The following is a 19,486-nucleotide window of genomic DNA, read 5'->3' as shown; positions in this document are numbered from 1 at the left end:
TCTCCAGCCCACTTTCTTGTCTGGATCTCGCCTACATCTCCTCCATGCTCAGTCTGGCTATCACTCCTTCCAGGAAGTCTTCCCCCACCTCCTATCTCCACTCAGTCTGAGCTGAGTATCAAAGCATGGTCTACTGTACCCTCCATTCCAATGGGGTTATATCTCACTATACTGTAATTGCCACTGAACTGTTTGATTCACACTTCCATCAGCCTCTTTAGGACAGAACTCATGACCAAAGTGAGATTAGCATGGTGCCTGCCACATGATAAGCACTGGGTAGATAAAGAAGTATTTAATTGTAAACCATTTCCACTTGTATATGTAAATCACTTTCACAATGGATAGATGGAGAGTTAGGAAGATTTTTAGATTTTAGGAGAAATGGCTAAATTCTTCACCTGGAATATTCCATAGCTTCCATAGCCAGTAACACTATCTCAATGATACAGATCAGGCAATCTAATGAGGGCCACTTGGCTGGAAGCATCCTCGTAAAGGTATTCCTGGAGCCTGATGGAGCAGAAGGGTGAAGGTTAAGGCAGATTTGGTAACAGAATTAAGGAGTGATCTAGTGTTGACATCTCTACCATGACCCAGCTGGCCTTACCATTTGAGATCTGTAATCTGGGCCAGGGAAAAAGGTTTTGTTTTGCAGAATATAGAAGCATATGAAAAAGATGGTCTGTCTCTTGATTAAATAAAATTTGCATATTAAAGTAGGGCAGAAAAATCAAACATAAAATTCTCTTTGTGTGTTTGTTTGGACCTCCTCCCTCCTTAATGTGCAGTGTGCACATTAACCAGAGCACCTCAAAGATGGAAGTGACTGCTCCACCATAAAGATCATTTTTCCCCTCTTTCTGCTGATGCTAGCAAAGTAACTTCTTAAAAGAATAGCATGCATTATCAACTTTGTATGCTTGCTTTGTATGTGCTTCTATGGACTAGGTATAACCTTGGTGAACTTCACATAAAATATCAGCATGTCACGTTGATATACTATCCTTTGTCTTGAAAATGCACATGACTGTTCCTTCAACTTCTAACAAGTAGAACAGTTGTCAGAGTTTTCTGAGGATCTGTCTCCTGGTTATAATCCTCAGTTTAGCTCAAATAAAATTCTATTTTTTTTCTTCTTAAGTTGATTATTTATTGAATTTTCATTGACACTTTACATTGCTCTGCAATATCTATAAGGAAAAGTGGGGAATTAAGCTGCAGAGTGAGTGAAGAAAGTCATAAAAGTAGAATTGTTTTCTGAACTATCCTTCACAGTGTTGGGACATTTCATTTCTGCAGATAGAACAGGAGATCATATTTCAACTGTTGACCATCTGTACAAAATAATGTGCTCTGAAGGTAAAAGTCAGGTTGGTGAGACTTTCTGGGCCAGGTGGTAGAGGGGTTGGTCTTGGGAGATGAGTAAGTGGGTAACAGTTACAATGAACTTTGTTTCCCTGATCTTAAGTTTCTATATAAAGGGGCCAAATTATGAGCAAAACTTTAGACTTCTTTTCCACTTCTCATATTTCCTTCCTCTCTCTTATAGAGTTTGGAAGAAAGTACCCTAGACCCTCCCTGACTGCTTCTTCAAGTCAGCCTGGATGCTAACAGCTTCAGGTCATTCTGTTCTAGTATACCCTGTGAGTATACAATCAAAAGGATGCTTCTCCTGATAACTTCTTTCTGAAAATCACTGTGACAAGTATTTTCCTCTTTGATTTTCCTTTCCAAAAAACTCTGAGCAGAAGACCATCTTTTAAAATAGTCATTTACAACTCATGTTATATGGTTGGATTTTAGTGGTTGCTATGAATTGAGATGCTGCAGCATTCTCTAAGGTTAAAGAGAAATAGATCATGGCATCTGGTCTCATCACTTCACGGCAAATAGAAGGGGGAAAAGTGGAAGCAGTGACAGATTTTCTTTTCTTGGGCTCCAAAATCACTGCAGATGGTGACTGCAGTCATGAAATTAAAAGACACTAGCTCCCTGGAAGGAAGGCTATGACAAACCTAGACAGTGTATTAAAAAGCAGAGATATCACTTCACTGACAACGGTTCATATGGTCAAAGCTATAATTTTTCCAGTAATCAAGTACAGATTTGAGAGTTGGACCATGAAGAAGGCTGAGCACAAAAGAACTGATTCTTTCGAATGGTGGTGCTGGAGAAGGCTCTTGAGAGTCCCCTGGACAGCAAAGAGACCAAACCAGTCAGTCCTAAAGGAAATCTGGCAACATCAACCATGAATATTCATTGGAAGTACTGCTGCTGAAGCTGAAGCTCCAATATTTTGGCCACCTGATGCCAAGAGCCAACTTAATGGAAAAGACCCAACTTACTGGAAAAGACCCTGATGCTGGGAAAGATTGAAGGCAAAAGGAGGGGGCGGCAGAGGATGAGATGGTTACATAGCATCACCAACCCAATGGACATGAATTTGAGCAAATTTGAGATAGTGAAAGACAGAAAAGCCTGGTGGGCTACAGCCCATGGACTTGAGTCAAGTCAGACACGACTTACTGACTGAGCAACAACAAGCCTTCTCAGCAACACATTTATCAATCATTCCAGAGGTTGATCTTGATTAAAAATATTGCCTGTAGATTATGAAAGTGCATCCATTTGGGATTTCACCAGGGAAAAGAATAGAATGACTAGAGATTATTATGCCGCTTGTAGTTTAAATCTGGTTCCTTTGCCTTCTGCTTTCCCTGACTCCTTTGATACTTGCTGAAAAAAATATTACATGAAAACTTAAGAAAGGTAGAAATTCTTCTGAAAGAAAAAGAAATTTACCTTGGTTTCTTCTTTTTCTTTTTTTGGAAACAATAAAACTGTCCCCACTCTCAGAGCCCTATAAAGCACTTTCGTGAAACACCATAGGGAAAATTTACACTTTGAGGTCGATTGGGTTCTTTATCTCCCCGTATCCTTTTTGGGGGCAGGAAAACCATAAAAGGCCCCGCTGGGATTCGAACCCAGGATCTCCTGTTTACTAGACAGGCGCTTTAACCAGCTAAGCCACGGAGCCAACACGCTTGCCAGCTTCCAAATCAACATAGAAAAGGAATGATCTTAGCTTTCCCCCCCACCCCGCCCCGTGCATGTATTTCCTTGTATTGACGCTCGGGCGAGCTCCCCAGATGGTCTCCCAAATCCTAAAGATGAACCCCTGCTTCTCCTCCAAAGACCTAAAAGACCGCGCGGCCATAGGAAAACTGAGACCCTCCATGCAAGAGTGAGGTGAGGGAAACTCGCGAGCGAGCCTGAAGCCTGGGCGGCGCCAGAGGAGTCTCCGGAAACTGCCAGGAAGGGCAAGAGTTCAGAAGCTCAGGCTTCCTTGGGTGAAGTATGACCTGGGGCCCCTGGAGGAAAGGATATTAGCCACATTTACACGAGAACACCCCTCCGAGTCGTGTAACATATTTGCACCAGAATAATTTCTGCACCAGGAGCTGGTCCTTGCAGAAAGAACGCCCTGTGTTCTTTATTTCATGGATTTTAATTAAACTTCGAGCTCTTCTTTACCCCATTTCTTTCCGTAAAATTGGCTCCCACCTGCCTGCTTCTTGCTTGACTAAGTTGTATCTTTAAAAAATTCAAGATTTCATTATTAAAACCTAGTCTTAGAAAGAGGTAAAGGAGCAATTTCCTCTCCTCTGCAGCTAGAGGAAGAGAAGCTTTCTTGTTCCATAACTTATCCAAAGGATCTAGATGATAAAACTGTTAAATTGAGAGCATCCACGAGAAGTACTATATTTTCATAGGTGCTTGTGTATTTGTAAATGTTCCAAATTCATTCTATTCTGTGAAATAGATCTGTCCTTAGACAAAGGACTTTAATGGAACTGGCAAGAGTTTTACAAATTGTTGCCATAGCTGTGAAAGTAACTTCCCAAATGAAACCTGTAATTATAATCGGCTGCTTGCTTGAAATCTGTGGCCATTCTGAAAATGCTGAAATTAACATGTCGGTATTTTTAAACTGTATCAATATTGAAGGATATCTCTGTCTCACTCTAAACCAGCCATTGGCATTCATCTCTGCCTGCAAACATGATGTGAGGGAGAGGTTAAAAAGCCCATGACTCTGCTAGATTTCTTTTTCATAAAACGATTGAGTCTATGGTCTTGACACAGTCTGACTCCATGAAATAAGTAAGCACCAAATTTCTTTAATAATATAAGATTAACCATCGTTTTATTAATGTGCTTGGAGCCAAGATAATCATAAACATCACTGTCACACCTAACATGACTTTGTCCAAGTTGGAGTGGACATTTAGAAAGACAGCAGAGCCAGTAATATTTGGTTTGGATTTTTCCTTTGACTGGTAGCTGTTCAAAATTTGCACAGAACTTCTGAGAAGTCAAACGAGTTTTTAACAAGCCAGAGACAAGTCTTGGGAGAAAAAGAGAGACTAAGAGCAATCATTTTCAGAAATCTGGATATAATCTGCAAAGACCATGGACAGGCTCCTGACATTGGCTCTGTTCCACACAACCGAAATTGGAGAAGGTGTAGATCTCTGTGTCATAGACTGCTGAGAGTGGAAATGGCTGGCAGTGCTACTATTTTCCAAATATTTGGGAGAGAACTGGAAGAATAATGCACTGTGACCCAGAGGAGGAGGCGACTCCACCACAAGGATGATTGATTTTACATGTCAACTTGTCTAGTCTACAGAGCCCAGTTATTCAATTAAACACTAATGTACATGTTGCAGTTATTTAATTAAACACTAATGTACATCATGTATGGATGTAAGAGTTGGGAAGGGAAACCTGGCATGCTACAATCCATGGGGTTGCAAAGAGTTGGACACGACTGAGCAAATGAACTGTACTGTACATGTTGCTGAGAAGGTATTTTATACATGTGGTTAACATCTACAATTAGTTGACTATAAGTAAAAGAGATTATCCTCAGTAATGTGCATGGCCCTTATCTAACAATTTGAAAGACTTAAGAGCATTTCTATTCAGCATGGGTGCACAGAGAGCCAAGATTTGGGCATCACAAAGGCTTCCAGTTTTCTAGGGAGTAACAGCCAAAGTCCAGAGAAGGGCGTACAAGGCCCGAGGTTATCTCCCCGAGGTCTCCTACCCCTCTCCGCCCAGCACTGGCCCTCGACGTTGCTGAAACGTCCCAAGCACGCTCCCACCTCCAGGATTTTGCCCTGGAGATTTCCACAGTTCCAGATGGCTCTTTTCCTAGATACCCGTATTTATCGTTCATCCCTTTCCTTGATGGACTTTTTAATTCTCTTTCCCGTTTATCTTTTTACCTCGAAGTGCTTATCACGGTTATTTCATTTATTGAGTGTTTTAATACCGTCTTAGCTACATCCATGCAATCTTCTTGAGATCAAGGATCACAACTTGTTTTCTTCAGTCGTATTTCCAGTGCCTTGAATGGTAATATTGGTTGAATGAATGAATGAATGGAGAGGTGATTTGGGGACAGAGAGGGTGCAGGGGTCGGTACAGACATACTGAGAAAGGAGCACAGACGCTGGGGCGCGTGCAGACGAAGTGGCCGCCAGAGAGTTCACGCTCTGCAATCTGAACTAGCCAAGAAAACGCTGCTTTCAGGCCCAGGAGCAGACTCCAAAAAGGAAATGTGCCGCCGCCTAGTTTATGATGAAGGCAGGTCCGCCTTCCGATCGCCCATGTGCGGGGGCCAGTGGCGCAATGGATAACGCGTCTGACTACGGATCAGAAGATTCCAGGTTCGACTCCTGGCTGGCTCGTAGTGCGCATCTTTACTTTTACTTCTTTACCTCTGCTGACCACTGAGGAACTGAGTGGAGTTAGAAAATCCACTGCAAGGTGAAGTTTCAAGTTCCACTGCCTGTAAGTCTCAGGAGCGAGACGGACCCGTTTTTGACCACAACTGGGATCTAAACTCCTTTGCAGAGCAAATTCCGAGTCCGACCATGCGGTGGCGCTAGCCAAAGCCGGACAGAGAACTGCGCATGGGCTCAATGACACGCCCAGCCCCGCCAGGCCATTTTGACTGTAAGATGGGTTTGAGGTAACCTAGTAAGACAAGAGAAAGAAATTAAAATCCAAAAGTTCAGATTGAAAAGTAATAGTGAGTTGGGGAGGGGGGAGGAAGAAAAGTGAAGAGGTTGAAGTCTCTTTTTCTCCCCCATCCCGTCATTTCCAGAATAAGAATGTATTAAGAATTTGGCTTCAGATCTGAATGCTGCAGGGGCTTGGTTTGCGCGTCTAATTGGCCTCTCTCATTTGGGAGAGTAGTAGAAGAACCACTCGCGTATTAACAGTGCACAATTGCAAGGATAAAGGTGAGAAATCGGAAGAGGAGGAGGAAATGGGAAGTCTGTTTTTACCAGAAAGGATCTGCTGATGATACTGGCCCCTACGGCGTTTCCGTAGTGTAGTGGTTATCACGTTCGCCTCACACGCGAAAGGTCCCCGGTTCGAAACCGGGCGGAAACAACTGTTTTCTTTACCGACCCTGCCTCGCCTTTAAAACTTCAAGTAGTTAAAAATTTTCACATTTCCTTTTCTTATTTCTCTCGCCCTAGGCCGTGGTACTGAAGCCACGCTGCTCAGGGTGGGTCGGGAACCCGCGGTCGCGGAAGCGGACACGCTTCGCGCTGGGGAGCGCCGGTCAGTCCCCGGCTCGGAGAGGCTGCCCGAAGCCCGCAGCCCCGGAAGCGCATCCTTGCCTTGACTTGCCTTCCTGTTCCCGGCAGCGCCCAGCTCCGGGCGTCTCTTCGCCAGCCTGCGGTCCGTGACGGCCCTGCCTCAGCCCCGGGCACCGGCGCTGCAGCCCGGCAGCTGGGAGTCCCGCGCCCCTCGGACGGCCGCGAGACTCGGGTGAGTACCCGGGGAGCCTGAGCCTGCGTCTCCGGACAACCGGGGTAATCCCGCTGGCCTCCTTCTGCAATCTGGCCCTTGTCGTGATTAGGTGACCTCGGGCCCCCGACAGCCCCACCTTGCCTTCCACTCTCCAGAACAGCTGCCATGGCTCTCTCCTGTGCTTCGAGTGTGAATCTTTGGGAAAAGCGGAATCCGGGAGGTGAAGGTTACAGAGATCTCAGGTCCTTCAGGGATGAGAAGTCCCCTCACGGAGACGCTAGGGCAGAAAAAAAGGGAGGCGAGGAGGGAATTTGAAAACCTTGGGCCAGCAGGGCTGTGAGCTGGGCTGCCCTGGCCTGGACTCTTTCTCACTGCCCTTCCCCAGCTTACGAGGCCTCACCACCGAGACCCCCCTCCTAAAGGAGACACCGAAGGGCTGAGTCTGCCTCCACTTTGGCCTTTCCCTGTCAACAAGAAAAAAGATCCCAAAGTTAAGAAATGGGCCAGCTGTGGATTTTGCGTATTGCTTTGAAGCTTGAGAAGTCACTGGCAGCACTTGTTTAAAACCAGGATTTGTGCCCTGGGGTCTGGCTTCTTAACTCTGTTTCTGACATGACCTGCTCCATGTTAAGTGAATCAGTCAAACACTTTTCTGGGAAAGAAGTCTTGCTATAACACCAAACAGCCTTGGGTATATCCTCAGGATCTTCTTCTTAGATGAATGAGTATTATTATTGTTACTATTTCTAACAGTTAGCCAAGCCTAGTCTCAGATCACATTGCTCCAGGTTCCCTCAAATGACTAATATGAATGTGATGTTTTTATGGCCTTAAGACAAGAAAGGACAATCCTTACCTAATGAACTGTTGTGAACTGTTTTTTTTTTTTTATTCCTTCCGTTTTTTAACAGGCAATGTGTATAGACATCCTTTCCCCAGCCCTATTACTCCTCCATTTTCATACCTTCTCTGGAAGACCCATGCTTTTATCATCTTGTAATACTTTTGCTTGTTAGCAAGACACTAAGTTTGGCAGATGCTCAATGCAAACTTATCTAAGACATTTTCATGTAAAATCCCCTCTATACTACTCAGAAATACAGATGAGTTAATGTGGTGCCTTGAGAGGGGCCCAGAAGGTGATGAGGATTCATCCTCTCCATTTTTCTCTGATGGAGTCCTTTAGCAGGGAAGCTGAGTGTGCCCCAAGCCAACGTGTTGCAGATGGGTGACAGTTTGTCTGGAAGCTTATGGCTCTCTCCTTCTCTTCAAATCAGGTGTGTTCTGACAAGATCCAGCCATAGCCCTACTCTTTTAAACACTCTGCCCTTTCTTACCCTCACCTACTAACCCTCCCTCCCTCCCCCAGTCTCTCTCACTTAACCTCATATGGAAGCTCAGTCTGCCCACCTTTTAATGTGGAGAACAAATAGGCCTTGGAGAGTGACACTGTGTGACCTCTTGCTCCTGTAGTGTACCGCACCTTGAATAGGATCTTTTATTTATTTATACTATATCCTCTATTCTCTCCTTCCTAAGCTTGGTGTTGTAACCATCTTCCAGGTCTTCCCTCCAACCCCAAGGCACTATCTTGCCATAAGTAAGAGGTGGAGAGAAGAGGGTGGCCTTCTGACTTTGGGGTAGGATTGAAACCAGAACCCAAGTTAGAACAAACTTCCTAGAACCCAGTTCAGTAACAATCAAAGGAGCAAAAGGATGCTGCTAAAATGTGCCTTTGCTGGGGATGGTGTGGGGTATGGGATGAGGTGGGATTTGGTCCTTGGATAGTAGAGACAGGCTCATGATGAAAGAGAAAAAAAAAAAAAAGCATGGAAAAAAAGATTTTGAGATCTGAGCAAAACATCAGAATTAATCTAATACAAGATATGTCATAAGCCACTGAGGCCTTTACACTCTTTCCTCCTGTACTTGTTTGTTAGGACTGCCATACCAAAACATCACAGACCTTGAACCACAGAGATTTATTTTCTCACAGTCCTGGAAGCTGGAAGTCCAAGAGCAAGGTGGTGGCAGGTTCAGCTTCTTCTGAGACCTCTCTCTTTGACTTGAAGATGGCATCTTCTTGCTGTATCCTCACGTGGTCCTCTCTGTTTTTATTATCTGTGTCCTAATATCCAATATGACAGTCATTGGATTAAGACCCACCCATATAAATTCATTTTACTTATTCATCTCTTTAAAGGCCCCATCTCCCAATACAGTCACAGTCTGCAGTCACAGTCTGAGGTACTGAGGGTTAAGACTTCAACCTATGGTTGGGGCGGGTTGAGGGGGGTGGTGGACAAATTCAGCCCATTTCTCGGGACAGAGATTGATGTATTTTATATGTTATTGACACAGTTTGGGGAATTCCCAGAAGTTAACTTTGCGGAAGATTTTAATACACCTGCATCTCATCTTACTAACCATTTGTATATTTTTATTGCAGAAGAAAAACATCATTTTCTTTTTATTTCTCTATTAGTCTTTTTTTAAAGCTGTTTCTATCAGTATATTTAAACATCATACGTCTTTTTCTAATATAAAAAAAAAAACGCAAATCTTCATAGCTAAAAAAAGGATTTAAAAAAAAGGATATTCCCTCCCCCCTTAAGGCTACTAAGAGAGATACGTTTCCACATCATAAAACAAGCAATTTGGTTAAATGAAGGGTTAAATTGAGATTTTCTAAAGAATTTCAGTCCAGTTCTTCACAATGTGAATTCCAATGATTCAGAACTTCCACAAACTTGTTCTGTTGTCTGTTAATAAAATTTTGCCATGAGAAGTGTTATTTTAACAAAAGGGAATTGTTAGATTCCTAAAACTTTTAAAATTGTTGCCATGTCTTGGGAAAACAACCTCAGTATCTGTCTTGATAATTTCTTGCCTCGTTGATACCACTGAAAGTCCTCTCTCTGTATTCCCAAAAGTTATATTACTTTAAAAATTTATCTGCCATACTTGAAGCTAAAATCATATTGTACATCAACTATATTTCAGTTAAAAAATTTTTAAGTAAAAACAAATCTTAGAAAAGATTTATCAGCCAATTAATAATTTTTCTGTTCATTCACATGCACGATGGAATATTTATAGTCCTGTGACTTATACATTTTATCACCTAGCAAGTTATTTCTTTCTTTTTTAATTCTTAAAATGTGTTTGTTTGACTTTAACTGGTAAACTTTATTTCTTTAGAACAGTTTCAGGTTTAGCAGAAAGAGAGTTCCCATGTATTTCCTCTCCCTCTCCCTCCATTATTAACAACTTGCATTGGTGTGGTATGTTTGTTACAATGGATGAGCCAATATTTATACATTATTATTAATGAATTATTATAATTATTGTTTACATTAAGGTTCATGCTTTGTATGTAGTTCTGCGGGTTTTCTCTGATGTGTAATGTCATTATCCAACATTACAGTCAGTAGCACACAGAATAGTTTCATCGCCCTAAAAAAATTCCCTGTACTCTACCTCAAGTAATTTATTTTTAATTAATACATGCAGTGAGAGCCTCTTCCTCCCCGACCTCCTTGGCCTTCATGAAAATGACATAACATTTATCCTGCCAGCTTTTTCATTATTTGTGCATTTATCTCCTGTATTTGTAAGGTCAGTCACCTGTTCTCCTGATAAACTTCCTAAGTGTGCGTTTCAAGGATGTAGTCCATATTCATATACTCAGATCCAGAATCCAGCTTGTGGCCTATTTTTCTTGAATTTATCTTTGTTGTCACCTGCTGTGTTTGGGCCTTTGACATGTGGTGATCCTGGTTCCTTTGCTTGGGATGGATTTCAAGGGATCTAACGTGAAGACTGAGCCTAGGAAACAGACTGTGAGCATTTCCAGGACAGGACATGGGCTAAGAAACAAACTGGAGTCAAATGGAAGGAGAATGATTTGCCATACCTCATGGACCATATCCCGCCAGGCTCCTCTGTCCTGGGATTTCCCAGGCAAGGATACTGGAGTGGGTTGCCATTGCCTTCTCCAGGGGATCTTCCCGACCCAGGGATTGAACTGGCATCTCCTTCATTGTTAGCAGATCTTTACCACTGAGCCTTCTTTATGTTAACTCATTTCTCGCTCTGTTCCACAAGAAGGAAGGAAAACTACACAGTTTCCAGAAATTCTACTCATAGTGGAAAAATAATAATTTGATGTCTTAGCACCATTTACAGGTGGTCACTTGCCTTTGTTAGCCAAGGAATATAAAAATCAAATCTTAAGTTTGCTCAAAAGAAATCTGAGTTTACTCAAGGACCATGTTTGCCCACTCTATCTAGATGGTGAGATCCAGCAAAAGCACCGAACAAAACTCTGGAGCAATTTACATGAAGATAATTTTTTTTCTTAAAATATTATGGAGTAAGGCAGGGCATAGGGTTACAGAATTCCCCAGGTAACATTTTCAAGGATGGGACACAAGGTGTGAGTAGCTAATCTTGGCCTAAAGCTTTAAAAAATTTCCATAGTGTTTGAATACCAGCCATGGGCCCAAGTCCTAATTATCGAGACTCAAAATAAATCATTTCTATTCTGTGTGACCTTGAATCTGTGCTCTGGGCTACCCACCTTTTTTAAGTGGCTTTTATTCTTGAGCAGACACATAAAGTTACTCTCTGTAAATTATAGAGAATAATGGTGTATTACTCATGTTTCATTCCCCACCCTCTTCTAGTTTAAGGGAAAGAACTCCCACCCCCTTATCTCTGGATAAACACCATCCTTTTCTCAGCTCCCTTTGAGGTGACTACTGTTTTGATTTTTATATTTATCCCTTGCTCTTTTTAGTTTTACTGCATAGAAAAAGTCACTTAGTTTTATACTTACAAATGGATCTATACTGTAGATCCATTTTGCAACTCTGTTTTTTTGCCCAACATTGTGTTCTTGAGATTCATCCATGTTATTGCATGTAGCTGTAATCTATTCATTTCTACTGCTGAATAGTATTCCCTTGTGCAGATATTACCAAAATGTATTTATTTATTCTACTGAAGGACACTGGGTGCTTTCTAGGTTTTTTAAATTACAGAGTTGCTATAAACATTCTTGTAGGGGTCTCTTATGCACACCTCCAAGAATTCCTCCAAGTAAACACCTAGAGGTGAAATTGCTTTAAATAATACCACACACTAATTTACACACATATGAACACACACCCTAGAAGTGTATGCATTTTCATTGTTCCACGTCTGCTGAGCCCTTAATATTGTCAGACAATTTACCAATTTGATGGATATGAAATGTTATATCCTTTGATTTTTGTATTCATTCCCATATTGCTAATGAAGTTGACCTTTTTTATTTGCTTATTCACCATTCATGCTTTTTCTAAGAAGTACTTATTAATACTTTTTCCCATTGTTTTAAAATTTTCCTTTTGTCCTTTTCTCATGGATCTGTAGGAATTCTTTACATAGTCTGGACTCTAATCCTTTGTCAGTTATATGTATTATGAAGATCTTTCCCCAGCTTGTAACTTAACTTTTTTACACATCTTTTTGCTATATAAGTTACAAATTTTAATATAGTTAAATGTGAATTTTAATGTAGTTAAATTTGTCAGTCTTTTACTTTATGACTTACGCTTTTTGTGTCTTGTCAAAGAAATCTTTCTAGGAACAGTGAGAAAGAAGAACCCCTTGGGCTGCCAAGCGCTGCTGCCACCATGCCCAAGAGAAAGGCTAAAGGAGATGCTAAAGGTGACAAAGGGAAGGTGAAGGATGAGCCACAGAGGAGATCAGCACGGTTGTCTGCTAAACCTGCCCCTCCAAAACCAGAGCCCAGGCCAAAAAAGGCCCCTGCAAAGAAGGGAGAGAAGCTGGCCAGAGGGAGAAAGGGGAAAGCAGAAGTCGGCAAGGATGGGAACAACCCTGCGAAAAACCGAGATGCCTCCACAGTCCAGTCACAGAAAGCAGAAGGCACTGGGGATGCCAAGTGAAGTGCTCCTTTTCGATAGCTCTGTGCTTCTAGGGACTCTACTGTTTGAAATACTATTTTTTAAATCAAATTTTATAAAAATGTAGATTTTTTTTTTAAGTTATGTTGTTAGCACATGAGATACTTCGTTGCTGTCTTTTGTGGAAAGGGCAAATAACCACTAGTAGAATGTTTCAGAAGCTGGATTGAAATGGGGGGAAATAGAAGTATTTATCCTCTTATTTGAAGATTATTCTTGGTTCCTGGGAGAGATTCTCTGACATTCACACATGTCAGCTCAGAAGCCTTATTGTGTGGAGAAAAAAAACTTCATGTCTTCTCCTTTCTTGATGTCATCAGGACATCCTTGACTTCCTGAAACCAGGAGTCATGATACAGCCTTGACACCCCTAGAATCAGCTGCATCAGGTAACAATACTCAGGCTTCCTGGTGATGACATCAAGATGGTGTTGCTCAGAAGAACCAGGATTCCTGTTTGTAATTTGTGGATCATCTCATTAATAATCCTGGAGTTTTTAGTTCCTTTCCTCCATGTCAGAGCTGACCTGTGAAAATCTCTTAAATGCCTCATGTGAAATAGTCACCCTTTCTGAAAAATTTTCCTGTTTATTGCAGCAACAGACTGTTGACTTTTTGGAGAGGGGAGTTTGAAAGTTGTAAGATGTTATGGAATGTCACCCATGTCCTGCTGGAGATAATTATTTTTGAAAAGTCTCTTATAAAGCTGGATACAAGTTAGCTTCATGGTAGGGGAGTGATTATTTCCTATTCAAAAGTCATAAAGATACTCTTTACTGCCTTTAAAAAGTTTTCTAGTTTTGTTTTTCACATTTGTGTTTAGTCCTCTCTGAACTGATTTTTATAAAAACATGAGATAGTAATTATGTTTTTTTCCATATGGTAAATGGTCGTTCCAACACCATTTTCTGAAAAGTTCATCCTTTCCTCAATGATCTATAACACTGACTCTTTTCATAAATCAAGTTTCTTTGTGTGGAGGGGTGGGGGAGTCTGTTGATGGTTTCTGTTCTGACTCACTGGTCAATTTGTCTAACCTTGTGGCAGTACTATACAATCCTGAGTACTACCACTTTAGAAAAAGGTCTTGATATCTCAGGACAATTCCACCTCCACCTTCAACATCAACAAACTTTTCTTCCTTGGAGTATCTTGGCTATTCTTAGCCAATTACTTTTCTATACAACTTCTAGTATTAGATTGACAAGTTCCAAATCAAACAGATGAAAAGTTGAAATTTTTATTGAATTTGTATTGAATTTATAGATTAATTATAATATTGAGTCTTCCAATTCATGAACATGGTATAATTCTCCATTTATTTAGGCTTTTAAAATATCTTTCAATAAAGTTTTATAATTTTCTCCATTAAATGTTTTCTTTTGATAATATTTCTTAGGGACAGTACACTGTTGGATGCTACCTTTATACAGTATGTTTTTAGTTACTACATTTTCTGCTTTCAGCTGAAGTTGATTCATCAGCCTTTCTAAACTCATTCTTATATCTGTATATTCTTTTGGGCTTTCTACATAGATAACCATACATTCTTTTTGTTTTGTTTCTTTACAGTCGTTAAGTCTTTCCTTTTTCTAGTTTTAGGCATTGTTCAAGTGCTGGGAGTACAGCAGTGAACAAGACAAAGTCTCTGCTTTCACCAGGCTGATATTCTAGTGGGGGAAGGTGTAGAAAATACACAAATTTATGTGATGGAGTGCTTTAAATAAACAAGTGTAAGCGGGTGCTATTTAGATAGGGTGGTTGGAAAAGTCCTCTCTGATGAGATGACATTTGAGCAGAGCTTCTAATGAAGTAAAGGAATAAGAGATGTGTCTCTGAGGGGAAAGCATTCCAGCAGAGGGAAAAATCAAATGCAGAGATGAGATGAAAACGTGTTTGGAGTGCAGAGGAAGAACAAGGAGGCAAAAGTGACTGAATTGGAGTGAGGGTGGGTAAGAGTGATAGTTGATATGATTGCAGAGATAGTGAGAGGCCAGGAAATGGCATTGTCATTTTTCTCTGAAAATGATGGAATGCCATTAAATTTCTGAATAGGAAATCTACACAATCTAAGTTATCTGTGTGTGTGTGTGTGTGTATGTGACTGATGCATGGGCAGTAGGGTGTAAGGAGCTGAAGGAGGAAACCAGTTAGATGGCTGTCCCAACTGAATTGCTGGAAATTCTACTCTATCATGCTGTATTACTAACCTGCCTCTGTTCAACTATTCCCACCCCATTTTATTTGGTAAATTACAAATATGTGTTTTCTCTTTGCCAAACCACAGAACGGTATCAAAGGTCAATATTCCCTGTTGTCAAGAATCCAAAATCAAATTCAAGAAAGTCATCACTGTGTGTTTGTTGTGATAATCCCACAGAAGGAAGGCCCCGACCCTTGATGCCAGAGCATGAAAGGGTACACTTTCTGAGGCATTTTGACACCTAAGCAGCGAAATGAAAACAGAAGTTCGTCAACAGTAATAAGATATTTCTCATTAAGCGCTTGTTGCTTTTCAGACACTGTTCTGCTCAGTGATTTATGTGTATAATTTTACTTCCATGACTGTATGAGTTGAATCATATTACTATCCCCATTTTAGCATTTAGTGAGACTGAGGCAAACAGAAATTAAATAATTTGCCGAGGTCATACAGTGAGTAAAATCCAGATTAAGACCCAGGTGTATAACTCCAGGCTCTAGAAGGCTCCTCATTGTTAAAAAGATCACTGGTAACCTAACCTCAAAGGTAATCCATCCAAAAGATTAATTTGGTGTTTCCGATTAAATTAAGGAATTTCCCCATATACCATTAGGAAAAAAGTCAAATGTAAGTAACAATATTCTACAAGCTAAACAGCTGTAATTTCCAATGAAGAAGATTAGTAATGCAAGGACAATTTGAAAGGGGGAAAGTGGCCATAGGAATTCAGAATTTTAGTGTATCTCTAGCAACATAAAGCTAGAAGGGATACTATTTCTGTATAAGGAGGAGAATTTTTTAGACAAATACTTCTGAAGTGGAGAAGAACAAATTAGGAAATTACAAATTAGCCTTTAAACCTCTCTTGCCCACGCTCCTGATCATCCACTTAGCATTTACATTCTTATCTGTAAATTCATAAATTAACATCCTGGTTTATTAATACTTCGAGAATTTGGGCGTCTGACGCGAAACAGACTGAGGGATCCTGCGTTTTCAATAATAAAATTTCTGACCATCAAAACTGTGGCGTTGGTCCTGGAAGAGTTGGAAAGAAGAGGGAGGGAAACTTACTTTCTGGGTCTGCTCTTGTTCTCTCAACACAGTCATAGTGCTTCTTGGAAAACGTACGTCATTCTTCTCCAGGCCCCGCCGTGCCTGCCACCTAGGGTCATACAAACATGGTACTTTAACTGCCCCAAGTCGAGGACGTGAACCCTGACGTCATCGCCTCTTCACCACTTCTTGAGGCCGCAAAGCGCCCGGACACACCTCCGAGCCAACCTAGGCCGCTCGGAGGTCCCAGCTGCTCGGTCGCCTCGCTCAGGCCCCGCTGGAGTGCATCCTGATTCCCCAGGCGGATGGGGGAGGCCAAGACCGTGAAGATTTTCCCTGGATTGCTCCTCACACCCTTCGCAGACCTTCGGGTTTCCGGCCCCGAGCTCCAACCTCGAGTTCCCTTCAGTGAAGTCTGGGCCATGGGCATTGCCAGCACTGGGAGGTCGCCGCTGGTGCAGGGCTTCCAAGGTGCCTGGGAGCCCTCAGGCCTCCTGCTGAAACCAACGAAGCCCTTCTCAAATTACATTTTAAAAAGCATTAAAATAGGATAACAAAGAAAACCAGTTATACTACAGAAAAAGCTATCAAACAAAATAATGTGTGGTATATCAGTATGTACTTTTTCATTTCATTTCAGTTCGGTTCAGCCACTCAGTCGTGTCCAACTCTTTGCGACCCATGCACTGCAGCACGTCAGGCTTCCCTGTCCATCACCAACTCCTGGAGCTTACTCAAACTCATGTCCATTGAGTCGGTGATGCCATCCAACCATCTCATCCTCTGTCATCCCCTCCTCCTCTGGCCTTCAATCATTCCCAGCATCAGGTTCTTTTCTAACGAGTCAGTTCTTTGCATCAGGTGGCCAAAGTATTGGAGCTTCAGCTTCAGCTTCAGCATCAGTCCTTCCAATGAATATTCAGGACTGATTTCCTGTAGGATGGACTGCTTGGACCTCCTTGCAGTCCAAGGGACTCTCAAGAGTCTTCTCCACCACAGTTCAAAAGCATCAATTCTTCAGCCCTTAGCTTTCTTTATAGTCCAACTCTCACATGCATACATGACTACTGGAAAAACCATAGATTTGATTAGATGGATCTTTGTTGGCAAAATAATGTCTCTGCTTTTTAATAAGCTGTCTAGGTTGGTCATAGCTTTTCTTCCAAGGAGCAAGAGTCTTTTAATTTCATGGCTGCGGTCATCATCTGCGGTGATTTTGGAGCCCAAGAAAATAAAAAGTCTCTCACTGTTTCCATTGTTTCCCCATCTATTTACCATGAATTGATGGGACCAGATGCCATGATCTTTGTTTCTTGAATGTTGAGTTTTAAGCAGCTTTTCACTCTCCTCTTTCACTTTCATCAAGAGGCTGTTCAGTTCCTCTTCGCTTTCTACCATAAGGGTGTGTCATCTGCATATCTGATGCACATCTCCCAGCAATCTTGATTCCAGCTATTAAGTATTAAACATCAAGACCCGTCTTATGACTACTGTAACTTTGAAACAGTTAAGTATGAGAAATCTGTAACATACTTTGTATCTCAAGTATGGGATATGGAAATGTAACAGTTCTTCTGCTCTACAGTTCTGACTGTAATTCGTTGCCTACATTCATCCGTGAAGGATATGCAAAATTTCAGTTAGAAGTTAGGGGTTTTAAATATGTAATTTTTTTGTCCTATCCAAGTTCACCAGTCCCCAAGTTAAGAAACCCAGCAAAAATGCTTAACACAGTACCTGACACATTGAAAGTCCCATCATACGTGTAGATATTAGTACTTTTATTATTACTTTTGTCACATCTGTTCAAATTTCCTTTAGGTGACCATGATGAAGTTAACCACATGAAATCTTGAAAGAGCACAAAGATAAATGTTCAAGCTACTAATTTAGTCATTAAAAAAATTTTTTTTGAGGTATAACAGACATACAGTATTGTATTTATTTCAGATGTACAATGTAATGATTCATTATTTGTATACATTATGAAATGATCACTACAATAAGCCTATTTAGCATCCATCACCTAACAGTTGCATTTTTTTTTTCTTATGACACTTTTGAGATTTACTTTCTCAGCAACTTTCAAAAATGTAAGGAAGTGTTATTAACTAAAATGATTTTATTTAATAACATATTCCCTTCTCCAGGAGATCTTCCCAACCCAGGCATGGAACCCATGTCTTCTACATTACAGGTGGATTCTTTACTGCTGAGCAACTGGGCAACCAATAACTAAATATATAACATATTTAGCTATATATATATTCATTTTGATATGAGTGCTAAAAAGTGCTGTCTGCACACTCTAGCCAAGTGTGGTATAAAGGAAAGGAAAATTTGAATTTGGTGCTTGTAGGGACTGTAGGGTTGGCAAAGTGAAAAGAAAGAGAAGATGATATGCTTTTAAGGATTAAATTTCTTGATTTATCCAGCAGTATTTTTAGAGCTTAGATTATGTGCCAAGGCTAAAAGACAGGCCCAAGGGCCTTGCCTTCACCAGAGAATGATGGTATTCAGCTTCCAGAGACAGAGAAAAAGCTCACCCATCTGAAAAGAAGAGTAGAAAAAAGCAAAAGTGAAAAGTTTCAAAGTTTGACTCCTTAGTTTCTAAACCGTTCATCCTTTCGAGGAAAAACTCAAAGGCTGCGTTGCGTAAAGGATTTAGCTCTAAGCATGATCTTTGAGTGCCCATGTCTTTCCACAACCCTGCAGCCACAAGTTGAGATTAGATGAAGCATAAGAGTAAAGAAACAGGTTGGAGAGAAATTCAGTCAGTCCCCTACATATGAATGACTTTGGTTCTGAGAGCATGTTTGTTAAGTCTAGTTTGTTAGTAAGTCCAACAAAGTTAGCCTAGGTACCCAGCTAACACGATCGGCTACATAGTACTGTACTGTAATAGGTTTATAACACTTTTCACACAAAAAATAAAACATTTTTAACCTTATAGTACAGTATCTTAACCAGTGGAACTACCTCAAGGTACCTAGGCTTTCTGAGTGGAGGATGCAGGTTTTGACTGGTAAAGCAAATGATTAGAATTACTTTTTTTTTAAATGTATTTTTCAATTGAAGTCTCCCATGGCTGAACGGTAAAGAATCTGCCTGCAGTGCGGGAAATGCTGGTCTGATCCCTGGGCTGGGATGATCCCCTGGAGAAGGGAATGTCAACCCACCTCAATATTCTTGCCTGGAAAATACCATGGACAGAGGAGCCTGATGGGTTGCAGTCCGTAGAATTGCAAAGAGTCAGATGTGACTGAACACACACACACATAGTTAATTTACAATAGTATATAAGTTTCAGGTATACAACATAGTGATTCATAATTTTTAAAGATAATACTCTATAGTTATCATAAAACATTGACTATATCCTCTGTGCTGTACAGTATATCTTTTGTAGCTTTTT

The 19,486-nt window shown here is 41.0% G+C and overlaps 1 protein-coding gene, 1 long non-coding RNA gene and 3 other non-coding genes across 8 annotated transcripts; 3 read left to right on the top strand and 2 right to left on the bottom strand.

Annotated features, from left to right (window-relative positions):
• Positions 1-2,966: 2,966 nt before the first annotated feature.
• TRNAT-AGU (transfer RNA threonine (anticodon AGU)) lies at positions 2,967-3,040 on the bottom strand. Its single transcript has one exon. It is a non-coding gene; the product is annotated as a tRNA-Thr (tRNA).
• A 2,649-nt stretch (positions 3,041-5,689) lies between these two features.
• Positions 5,690-5,762, top strand: TRNAR-ACG (transfer RNA arginine (anticodon ACG)). The gene has a single exon. It is a non-coding gene; the product is annotated as a tRNA-Arg (tRNA).
• A 639-nt stretch (positions 5,763-6,401) lies between these two features.
• On the top strand, positions 6,402-6,474 carry TRNAV-CAC (transfer RNA valine (anticodon CAC)). Its single transcript has one exon. It is a non-coding gene; the product is annotated as a tRNA-Val (tRNA).
• Positions 6,475-6,717: 243 nt separating this feature from the next.
• Positions 6,718-14,185, top strand: HMGN4 (high mobility group nucleosomal binding domain 4). 4 transcript variants are annotated; one of them, XM_081523170.1, is made up of 3 exons: positions 6,718-6,858; positions 8,027-8,117; positions 12,461-14,185. In XM_081523170.1, the coding sequence occupies exons 2-3, from the start codon at positions 8,065-8,067 to the stop codon at positions 12,792-12,794; spliced, it is 387 nt and encodes a 128-aa protein (XP_081379296.1). In that variant the 5' UTR covers positions 6,718-6,858; positions 8,027-8,064; the 3' UTR covers positions 12,795-14,185. The 4 variants fall into 4 exon arrangements, with proteins under 4 accessions (XP_081379296.1, XP_081379295.1, XP_081379297.1 ...); XM_081523169.1 differs by having other exon boundaries at positions 8,019-8,117; XM_081523171.1 differs by lacking the exon at positions 8,027-8,117.
• Positions 8,808-17,164, bottom strand: LOC145518526 (uncharacterized). The gene is made up of 2 exons (XR_014062956.1): positions 16,090-17,164; positions 8,808-8,968 (listed from the first exon to the last, which is right to left on the bottom strand). It is a non-coding gene; the product is annotated as an uncharacterized LOC145518526 (long non-coding RNA).
• Positions 17,165-19,486: the final 2,322 nt, after the last annotated feature.

Source organism: Giraffa tippelskirchi, chromosome 8, assembly GCF_054371585.1.
Source record: "Giraffa tippelskirchi isolate mGirTip1 chromosome 8, T2T-mGirTip1v1.2.pri, whole genome shotgun sequence".
Lineage (NCBI taxonomy): Eukaryota > Metazoa > Chordata > Mammalia > Artiodactyla > Giraffidae > Giraffa > Giraffa tippelskirchi.
Note: the sequence above shows the minus strand (reverse complement) of the source record. Positions and strands in the feature narration are given on the sequence as shown.

What these genes read in the sequence shown, in the direction of transcription:
- HMGN4 (XM_081523168.1), top strand. Translation starts at nt 8,981, where the DNA reads ATGACAGTCATTGGATTAAGACCCACCCATATAAATTCATTTTACTTA. An exon ending in GTCTGCAGTCACAGTCTGAG is followed by an intron (nt 9,088 to 12,460) that starts GTACTGAGGGTT and finishes GTCTTGTCAAAG; the next exon opens with AAATCTTTCTAGGAACAGTG.